Source organism: Hyaena hyaena, unplaced genomic scaffold (assembly GCF_003009895.1).
Source record: "Hyaena hyaena isolate Hyena2069 unplaced genomic scaffold, ASM300989v1 scaffold_393, whole genome shotgun sequence".
NCBI classification, from domain to species: domain Eukaryota; kingdom Metazoa; phylum Chordata; class Mammalia; order Carnivora; family Hyaenidae; genus Hyaena; species Hyaena hyaena.
Window position 1 is genome coordinate 1,378,366 of NW_024081025.1, and position 11,122 is coordinate 1,389,487.

The 11,122-nt window shown below is 38.0% G+C and overlaps 1 protein-coding gene across 5 annotated transcripts in view; it reads left to right on the top strand.

Moving 5' to 3' along the window:
- Window positions 1–9,109, top strand: part of PKIB (cAMP-dependent protein kinase inhibitor beta) — a 108,794-nt gene extending 99,685 nt beyond the window's left edge. For all 5 annotated transcript variants that reach the window (XM_039251513.1, XM_039251515.1, XM_039251514.1 and 2 more), the window contains 2 exons: window positions 3,342–3,518; window positions 8,355–9,109. In XM_039251513.1, the coding sequence (XP_039107444.1) occupies window positions 3,342–3,518; window positions 8,355–8,422 (245 nt within the window). In that variant the 3' untranslated portion in view covers window positions 8,423–9,109. The remainder of the gene's footprint in view (window positions 1–3,341; window positions 3,519–8,354) is intronic.
- The last annotated feature ends 2,013 nt before the right edge of the window (window positions 9,110–11,122 follow it).

An 11,122-nucleotide genomic window follows, 5' to 3' on the forward strand; every position in this document is an offset into this window, starting at 1 on the left:
CTGGATTTAACATGTTCTTTATAATCGCTGTATACTGTTCCATAATATTATGCATATAGTTTTTTCAGCCGTACTTCCCTTATGGACTTGCAGATTATTTTTAATGCTGCAGTCAATCTCCTTGCTAGAGAATTAGAAGAGCTCATTTCAGAATCACACTGTGTGTTCAAACGTTCCTGCCACCCAGCAGTCTCTAAGTCACCAACACCTTCTGTCAGGAAGATGAGATGACTTTTCACTGTAGAACGCTACCTCCCCCTGCAGTCCTGTGGGGCCAGGCTGGGTGAACTGTTTTGTGGCGGAGCATGGCCTCCAGGTCACTCAGCATCTGCATTGGTGGCAGACTCTGTCTGAAAGGAAGATGGTAGTGAGGAGAGGGAGAGCTGGGAAATGACCAAGTAAAGCTCCCGAGTAAAGCAGCCTGTTGTTGTCTGGCCTCCCTGCACATCCAGTCTTTTTGTTTTGTTTTGTTTTGTTTTATTGTTTTTGTTTTGTATTTTTTTACCTTAAAATGGTAGGTAATGACTATAATCTTGACAGACTTTTAGTTTTGTGATCTTGTTTGTGATCTTTCTAACACTAAACAACAAATAGGACTAATTTAGAAAGCCTGTGTCTGAAATAATAATATAAAGGCAAAAGCAAAATAGCAGCCAAAAGCAAGGAAACCTTGAAATAAACCCAGAGCCTAGAATTTCTTCATGTTGATGGAAGTTCATCTTTTGGAAATTCTTTTTCAACATACAAATTCTAATTCAATATTTCTTTAACATAGACTGTCTTACTAAAGAAGTTTACTCATTTCATTTAATATAAAATGTATAGTATTTAAGTATTTTAAATAGCATATCTTAATATTTTTATATGATTGTTATCTTTAACTTTAAGATTTTGGACAATTAGGCCAGTAATAATCAAGGTGTTCACAGAGCTGTTATGCTAAGACATAGCATAACATTGGCTGAAGACAGAGTGGAAGCCTAACATGGGGTCTTTTTCCAAACTTGGTGTCAGGCACTTCTCACAGGCTGTAGAGAAGAGATCTCTAATTGACATTCAAGTATCATGGAGGGGGAGGGGGTGGGAGTCTCACAAAATAACCATTCAAGCCAGAAAGGAACACCTGTGAAAAGATAGGGACTCTGTACCTCTCCCTTTCTCTTTCTCTCTCTCTCTCATACACACACACACATACACACACACACACACACACACACACACGTATATATGTGTGTGTATATATATATATGTATATACATATATATAATTTTCTCTTTTTAAAAACGTAATGAAGGGCAGAATCAAAAGTAGCTATTGTGTGACTGTGTATATCACAGAGATTTGGAAAGATAATTTTGTAGTGATCCATGTCATCTTGTCTTCGGAGAGAACTGAAACTGGATTTGCATTCCTGTGTGCTACATTAGCAGCTTTGTGGCTTTAAATAAATCATTTAACCTCCCTGAGCCCTCGTTTTCACAACCACATAGTGAGTGAGGGTTATTCCTTACCACTTCAAAAGATTATTGGGAGACTTAAAATGAGACTATAGATATGAAAATGTTCTTGTTGTATTGAATAAATTCTGGTTTCCCTCTTAGGAAACTCAGGAGGCCTTCCAGTAGGATTAAAGGGATACATAGAAGGGCAGTGGAGTGAATAAAACCTTGTGAGATATGAACAATGGTGCCAATAACCAAACATAGTTTTAGAATTATCAAGAGTTTCTATATCCTTTATCTCATTAGTTCTTAACAAAAATCCTGTGAATCAGGCTAATTTTTTTATATATCCATTATGCAGGGGAAGAACCGTGACTCCAAAATTAAATGAATTAGCCAATATTACCTGCAAGCCTATAATGGAGTGAAGTTCTTTTTGATGAACAGTCCAGTGCTTTTTATATTAATCTACGTGTCTGCCAATGCCAGACAGTTGGCAAATACTAAACAGAAGTCTAATTGATTCATAAATTGTGTCTGAAAATCTGACATTGTTCTCAAATTTTCCACAATTCCTGCAAAGATGAGCCTGTCTGGGGAAGGAGCCTCGCCTACTCTTGGTCTCCAGAGGCCCATACTAAGCTTATTGTGCATTTCTTTGGTCCTCTGAACCAAATGAGTTGTGTTTCTAATATGAAACACATTGTGTTTTGTGTTTTGTGACTATTTCACTTTATTTTTAGAATTTCCTAAATTGAAATTAAATGATTCGAAAGGGTTCCCTTCCAACTACAGTGAAAAGCTTGGTTTGCTTTATGTAGGCCAAGACTCACATATTTCTGCCCTCAAATATCACAAATGATAATTTCTGCCCCTTGGTTGATACTCAGCACATTCTGTGGTATGCATGTATACCACATGCATCAAAGGGGAGAAAGAGGGTTCAAGTCCCTTTGGGAATGCAAGTCCCCTCAAAATGGGAGATTATATTATTCCTTTGTGTTCTCAGTGGCCAACTGAGAGCCTAGGACTTAATAGGTTCTCAATAAATGCTTGCTGCTGCTTCCACTACTTGTGAGATACTATCCCGTGTTGACTTCTTAAGAAAGATTCATTAGAAAACATCATATGAAAGAGGGTTAGTTTTAGAATAAACAGTATCTGCTACCTCCTTCCCTCTCTGTACAGTAAATTATTTCCTGAGAATTCTTTCATAGGTCCAATTACTAGAAAGATAAAGGATGCATAGGAAAGCATGAGTAATTACCATGTCCACTTAAATGCAAGAAAAGGTAATAATACAGGTCTACTTTCCTAAACATGAACATGAGGCTGTTGAAAATTAGGTCTTAGACTAGAACAGGCAGAAATACACAGCTGTCGCTGGGTAAAAATGCTTTTGAGATAAAGTTGAACTTCTCATATCTAAAGAATAGGAACATAGTGTGTTTTGTTTGGTCCATACAAATTACAGCAATTTGGTTTCAGCCTGAATGAGCACCACAAACAAATACTGGCAGGCAGGGTCTCTATAGGAGTGGCCAAACAAGTCGGTTTTCATTTCCTTCCAAGCTGTAGTTTGGCTGATCCATCCATAGAAAAACAGAACAAAAGCCAGAGATTACTGCACCCTAAAGCATCCAAGTGGCTTATTCGGCTCAGGGTTTATTTATAGCAATCTGGCTCACACTGAGAGCTTCCTTCTCTATTCAGCAAATGCATGAATGTGCAAATGGAAGCTTCAGGACCATAACAGCAGACATAGATGCAGGGTGTGATCAATGATTAGATTCTCAAGCCTGTTGGGATTTTGATCTAGCCATGCCTTTCAACCACCCCAGTGAACATTTACCTCAAAATAGGCTCATTCTCTTCTTCATGTGCACATTCTATTTGTAGATGTTGCTATGAGGACAGATTCATCGAAAATGACTGATGTGGAGCCTGTGGTCAACAATTTCGCATCTTCAGCAAGGACAGGCCGCCGGAATGCTGTGCCAGACATCCAGGGTTCAGCGGGGACAGGTGGAACCTCAGAGTTGCCCCTCAGACTGGAGGCCCTCTCCATGGAGGAAGGTAACCAACACATTCTCTTCAAACCAGTAGTGCTCTCTTCTTAATCAGTCCTATCCTCTGGAACAGTCTGTCTTTTAACTAGTCATAAGTGCTCTTCTTTTCTTACATGCCTACTAAAATCTCTTGGTGTTTGTTTAAGGCTAAGTACATTTTTTAGGCTTTCTGAAAGTGACAGAAAAGTTTTACCTTTTTGTCTCTTGATGTGGATTTGGAAGCTGAACATTTATTTATTCACTGGACATGTAAAGCCATGCATAGTGCTAGTAATTAGGAATCAAAGGTAAACAAATATAATCCCCTCAACAAACTTACAACATTTATCTAGAAACAAACAGAAATGAAATAGTTTTCCTTCTGTCATTCATTGGCAAAGCACTTTAGAAGGTTCTGTTTCACTGTAGTATTCTACAGGTTCTTCTGTTTCTCATGTCTAAGCAGAAATTTATTATCAGTTAAAGATGAGATCTTTGAGGTGAGTATTTGTATAAAAGCTAATAGTTTAATTGTCCTTCATTGGAAAAAGTTGAATTATGGAAAAAAGGGAGCTGTCAAACTAATGCAGGAAAATCTCGGGTCTCTTACCCATTGCTTACAGACAGCTCATACAGCATCCAGAGTTTAGTCTTCTGGAAATAAATATAGTGATACTTTCAATAAAGCTTTAAAAGAATCTTTTTATTTAAAAATATTTGTAGAAGTTAAAGAAAATTTCAGTTCCGAAGCATTACCAAAATACCTGTGTCTTGTGCCCCATGTTAGGCATCAAGGTGGACTTTAGTATGCATACAGAAATTTATTCTTGCTGGCAATAAGGCAAAAGAGAGTTAGAAGCTTGTGCACATCTACCCTATTCATGCAAGTCCCAGAACATTTGGTCCTTGGCTTCAGGAGATTATGTGTTACCTGGTAAAGTTACAAATGCTCTTGGTTTGATCCCTATGAAATAAGTATATCTTTGGTTGGCCAGGGACAACTCTCTTTTTCCCAGAGATCATTGCATATCTCATATGACATACTACAAGTAATAGTAAAAAAGCATATACATACACACAAACTATTATAAGATGGAAAATGGGAAAGAAAGAAAATAAAAATGTATGTAATCATTTTGGCCTTTTAAAGTTTGAAAATGGAATATGGTTATTAGAATATGATGTTGCTATTGAAGGCCATCCTCCACTACAGAGGGAGAGAAGCTAAGTTGCTTATTAGTATAACAGGCTTAATTAAAGTTTATATACCCTAACTACATACACACACAACCTTAATGCTTATTGATGTTACCAGGTTAAGCAAAGAAGACGAAATACCCTGCAGGAGAGTTAGTAGTCTTCACCATTTTACTTTGGTCACTAGGGGGATCATTATCTGAAAGAATATTGTTACTATTTTTATAGTGTTAAAGAACAAAAATTTCAGCTAGGTAAATTTGAAGATCTAATGACTTTATTAAGTGATTCAGGAATCAGACAGCATCCTATCCAGCAAGTAAAGGAGAGCTCTGAGGATTTGTACAAAATGGAAGGTGTTTATAAGAAGGAAGGTGAGGCAAGGAAGTTGTTAGCAAAAGAAAACAAAGGATTGTTCTAAGCAAGGTCACATTCCCTTAGAGGGGCGGGCAAGGGGGTTATTAGATGAATTATTGGGTGGTTATTAGGCAGTTCCCCTCAGGTCTATCTTCTTTGGTTTTTGTTGTTCTTATTGATACATATTTTTAGATGGGAAAAATTCTAGGATCTCAGAAGTCTTGTATCCTGCATGAAACTAACCTGTCTTGTCTAAATTTTGCCTAGTTAGTAATTTGTCCTAATCTATCTCTTATAAATTAATAACTGTGATAAGGAGGACAATGATCCCTGATATCATAGTAGCAAGTAGTGACAGAGGGTGGCAGCTATAAATGTCACAAAAGGCCTTTTCTTAACTCGCTCCATCACTGTTCATTTGATCCATTGTTCAATTTAGTGCCCACTAACTAAGTGCTACGCACTATTCCAAAACCTAGTGGCATTAGTGGTGAGTAAGACAGACATAAAGCCTTACTATCCCGGATCACATCTACAATGAGAGAGTTGGGTTATAAACAAATAAATATATGTCAACAGTGATATATTCTATCAGAGAACTAAATAGGATGTTTTGGTAGAGTTGCCTCGTAGTTTTAGATGGAGAAATTAGTACAGCCCCCACTGAAATCTGAATGACAATGGTGTGTTTTGAATCACAACTGAAGGATGCAGCAGGCACCAAAGATCAGAGATAAGAGCTACCTTTTCAGAAGGAGCAGCCAGTAAAAAGTTCTTAGAACTGACATGCCTCCTAAACCTCTTTGTTTCTCTGATCCTTACCATACCACCCCTCTATTTCAAGATTACAAATGGCATTGTGTCTGATAAAATCAGCGGTCCATTCTTAGTTTCCATCCTACATGATTTCTTGGCAGTTTTATCATGATGGACCATCCCTTTCTTTCCCTTAACACTTTTCTTCCTTTGGCCTCCTGGACACTCTGCTCTCCTGGCTTTCTTCCTGCTCCATTGGCTATTCCTCTCCTGCTGTTATTTCTTTCTCTCTCCGATCTCTTAATGAATTACATGGTACCAGAACACAGTGGGTTTGTTTGTTTATTTTTGAGATTTTCTCTATCAACATTCCCTCCTCTTCATATTTCATCTGATTTCACTGGGATAATATCTTTCTGAGAGCTCACAGATTTGTTGTCTCCAGTCAGAAGCTCCTGTGACTTCACACTCATAAATCCATCTGCCTACTTGACCCCAGCTTTGGCTATCTAAGAGGAGTCTCAAGCTTAATAGATACTAAAACGAAGTCCAGATATTCTCCCTGACCCCTGTTCTTCCTGCTGCTTCCCCATCTTGGTGAATAGCAGTTTCACACTTACAGTGGCTAGAGCCAAAATCTTGGAATCATCTTTGTCCCACCTCTTTCTCTCAACTTTATATCTAATCTATCGGTAAAAATTGTCAGCTCTACTTTCATATTTGTCCAGCTAGTTGCCATTTTTCATCCAAAAGATCTGGTCTCTTGGTAACCCTCTGACCCTACCTCTGTTCTTTTCTTCTCTGTACAGTTCCTTCCTGCACATTGATGCCTTTGACCCTGATGTTCCCTCTGCTTAGAATGCTCTCTCCCTGCCATTGGCACAGCTAACCCCTTACCTTCTCAGGTCTTTACCTTTATGGCCCTTCTCCCCAGCCAACCCTCGCTAAAATCACAACCTCTATGCCCCAAGACTTCTTGACAACTCCTATTCTTTTTTTTTCTTTTCTTTTTTTTACATTTATTTATTTTTGAGAGACAGAGTGAGACAGAGTGTGAACGAGAGAGGGGCAGAGAGAGAGGGAGACACAGAATCTGAAGTAGGCTCCAGGCTCTGAGCAAGCAGTCAGAGCAGAGCTCAACACGGGGCTTGAACTCACGAACCGTGAGATCATGACCCGAGCCAAAGTCGGACACTTAACCAACTGAGCCACCCAGGTGCCCTGACAACTCCTTTAATTTCCTGCATAACACTTAGGACTCCTCACATACCACACATTTTACTTATTTTGTTTATTCCCCATATCCCTCACTAGAAGTCTCCTGAGAGCTAGAATATTTTTTTTTCACTGCTTGGTATATAATATGTGCTTAGTAATATATTTCCTGAATAAAACTTGAAGAACTGAATAGAATCCATCAGACTGAACTTCAAAGATGCCAGTGATGATTTTGGTAAGAGTAGTTTTAGGGAAGCAGTAGAGACTTAATAGCTTTCATTTAAAATGGAGACCACAAGAGATGATACATTTTAAAGGATAAAAGACAAGATAGTATGTGGAAGAATTGCAGTTAAAAGAAGACCCTTGTTAGTTTGAAGCTGGTGGTGATGTGAGGAAATGAGAAGTCAGGAGAAATGGAAAGTCAGGTGAAATGGAGGCGGGGAATGATTGTTAGACAATTGTTAGATCGTCAGCTTTCTGATGAGGCAGAAATGGAAAGGGTCCCACAGCATGAAGGAATAGACCTGGGTAGTCTGAGCAGCACCAGGGCCAGCTCCAGGGCTGTGCTGTGTGTGGTTGCGCAGGGCCCTGGGCTCAGAAGAGATTTGCACTTGGCTTCATGCTCTTACTGTTGCTCTCTTGAAGATTTCCATATATTTTGAACATGGGGTGCTACATTTCCACTTTGCATTGAGCCCCAATAAATTATGTAGCCAGTCCTGAGGAACACATTTTCCATTGTAATAAGAGGAAGGGTAGAAGGAAGAAGTACAGACTACAGGGTTTTAGAAATTTGGTGGCAGAAAGTTGAGGGAGCTTTTACCTGAGGCTTTAATTTCTTTTTCTGCGAAATAGTAAGAGAGATCATCTCTTAAGAGCAAAGGAGGTAGAAACTGTGAGGAAGCTGGAGAGAGTGTGATGCACTATAGGGATATCATTAAAGGGGTTGGGCTATGGAGCCACTTGGCCTGGTCCAGACTGTGTTTCTGTCACTTACTGGCTTTGTGACTGAGCAAGTCACTTAACCTATTTGTGCTTCGATAGATTAATCTATAAATGGAGATTGTAATAATACCTCAGGAGACTGCTTAGCATGTAATAATTCTGAAGAAAAGGAGGGAAAGGTAACTTGGAGAATGGCAATTCCCAAACCTATCCAAATTTCTTTTTTTTCCTGTGGTTTCCGTATCTAGATTGAGGGCAAAGCATCTTGTAATCAAGAAGAGAACTGTTAGGGTACATAAAGGAATTATGAAAGGTTTCATTCCACTATAGTATGAAATATATTTCACTATATTCTATAAATGAATGGAATTATTTATTTATTTTTTAGATGTAAAAAAGAAAGATGAAGAAACAACACAATGCCAATTGGAAAAGCCCCCAAAAGAAGAAAAATGAAGCCTCATAAACTCTCAAAAGTGCTGAGTTTCTGTACATTGAAAGACTTAGTGGCACTGCTTTCCTGAGATGTTTGATCTGGTAGTAGCTATGGTAACATTACAGCCCTAAGCAACACGTGTGTATTAGATACTTCAGTTGTGATGCTGCTCACTTGGAATGCAACGACAATGTCCAATGTAGGCTATTAAAAGGCGTATTATTTCCAAATTGCACCCAAGGAAAAGGCTAAGAATGTATGTTCACTTATATACAAATCATTATCCATAAACCCAACAAAATCCACTCCTCTCTTTGGAAAAATACCAGATGTATTTTTAATTACGTTTTTATGGTAATGGATAAACCGTTTTCTTGGTAAATATACAGCAAACACCATTCATTTAAAACTATGGAATTTGTAGGGCATTATTATTATTTTCATGAGAAGGAATAATAGTCTAAACCACATAGAGAACCTTTGTTTTTAAACCAAAAATGCATTATTTCCCCCCAAACTCTAAAATGATTTGGAAACATTGCAAAAGTTTGACAACCTAAATATCTTTAGGATGTTTTTGTTTGATGTATTTTGCTTCTGGTCTATGCATACTGTGATTTTTCATGTGGACTCTTAAAATCCAGAATTTGTGACAAATGGTTTATATGGAACATGCCGATTAAAATGAATTTCACTATCTTCCTTAACTTTGGTGTATGTGTGTGCATATGTTTTTCTTTAATAAGAATTATGCAAAACACTTTACCATTGCTTTATACTGTCTTTTCTTATTCTTAGGGCTTTTGTGTATTGTGACTTTTTTCTGAAATGATTTCCTCAGGAATGCAGACCATAATTTTTGTATATTTCCTAAAGTAGCTAACATGACACGTAAATATTTAGTGAATGTTGCAAGTAGAAATAGCAAAATACTTGCTTTTAATATATATTTAAGTATATATTTTAAAAGGAACAAAAACAAAACCAAAGTTGTAGTAAATTTTATTAGACATTTTAGGTAAATAATAAAATTCTGAATTTTTAGAAAATGGACTAATGAATTTATTTTCATTTTCAGATATATATGCATGCAGTTATATTGATTGTTGACTTAGGTCATGTCTGTGTACAGTAATCAAATAAACTCTTCACTGCTCAAGAAACTTGTTCTTGATACAAGTCTTCTTAATTTTGTCTTCTAAAGTATACCAACTGAAAAAATGGTGACACATTTCAGAGGAGGAAGTTAGTAAGTTTTGCATTATAAATCACCTCCTACTTATTATTTGATTGGCGAAGTCTAACTTCATATCTTATAGACACCAAAGGGGTAGATTGCAAAGAACCTAATTGCTTTAAGTTCTCAAATATAACTTTTTTAAATAAAAGAATCAAAAGTAACATCTTAGGTATGGCACTAATTTATTTTTTACTTTTTTAAAATTACTTTTTTAATGTTTATTTTTGAGAAATAGAGCGTAAGCAGTGAAGGGGTAGAGAGGGAGGGAGACACAGAAGCCTCAGCAGCTCCACGCTGTGAGCTGTCAGCATAGAGCCCAATGCAGGGCTCGAACTCACAAGCTGTGAGATCATGACCAAAGCCAAAGTTGGATGCTTAACCAACTGAGCTATCAGGCACCCCTAGCACTAATATAATATTCAATAAAATATATCACAGCCATTAAAATTATATTTCAGAGAGTTATTGAATGACATGATATGGTATAAACATTATAAAGAGTATCAGAGGAGAACAGTGATTTTTAACTTGCTGGGGAGCAACAATTTTGCCTCCTAGAGGACATTTGTCAATGTCTGGAGACCTTTGTGACTGCCACAACTAGGGTGGGGGACAAGGAGAGAAAGTGCTGCTGGCATCTAGTGGGCAGAGACTAGGGATGCTGCTAGGCTGCCTAACATCCTGCAGTCCTAGGGGCAGACCCTCACAGCAAAGGATTATGTGGCTATGCATGTCGGTAGTGTGGAGCTTGAGAAGCCCTGGAGCAGAGTTAAACTGTTAAGCATGTGGATTTTTAAAAATTAATCACTAGTACTTTATTGTCTACAAATTGTCAGATCATTCCTACTGTCCAAATGTTTAGTATTTGTACAATAGTTTTTTGGTTGTTTTTTTTTTTTTTTTGGTCTGTGCGAGTTATATACAATGTATTATGTATACAAACATGATGGAAAACATCAAACCAAGTCTTAAATGCTCCACTATTGTTCTATATTTATAAAAGGTCACTTTTTGAAATAATTAATGTTTTGGTCCCTCATTCTTATTTTTTAAAAATTTTTTTATGTCTTTATATTAAGAGACAGAAACAGAGAGCAAGTGGGAGAGGGGCAGACAGAGAGGGAGACACAGAATCTGAAGCAGGCTCCAGGATCTGAGCTGTCAGCACAGAGCGGGGCTCGAACCCACGGACTATGAGAACATGACCTGAGCCGAGGTCAGACGCTTAACCGACTGAGCCACCCAGGCGCCCCCCTCACTCTTGTTTTAAACATTTTTATTTAAATTCCATTAGTTGGGATGCCTGGGTGGCTCAGTCAGTTGGCTAAGCGTCCAACTTTTGCTCAGGTCATGATCTTGAGGTTTGTGGGTTCAAGCCCCCCACCGGGTTCTGTGCTAACAGCTCAGAGTGTGGAGCCTGTTTCAGATTCTTTGCCTCCCTCTCTCTCTGCCCCTCCCACACTCATGCTATGTTTCTCTC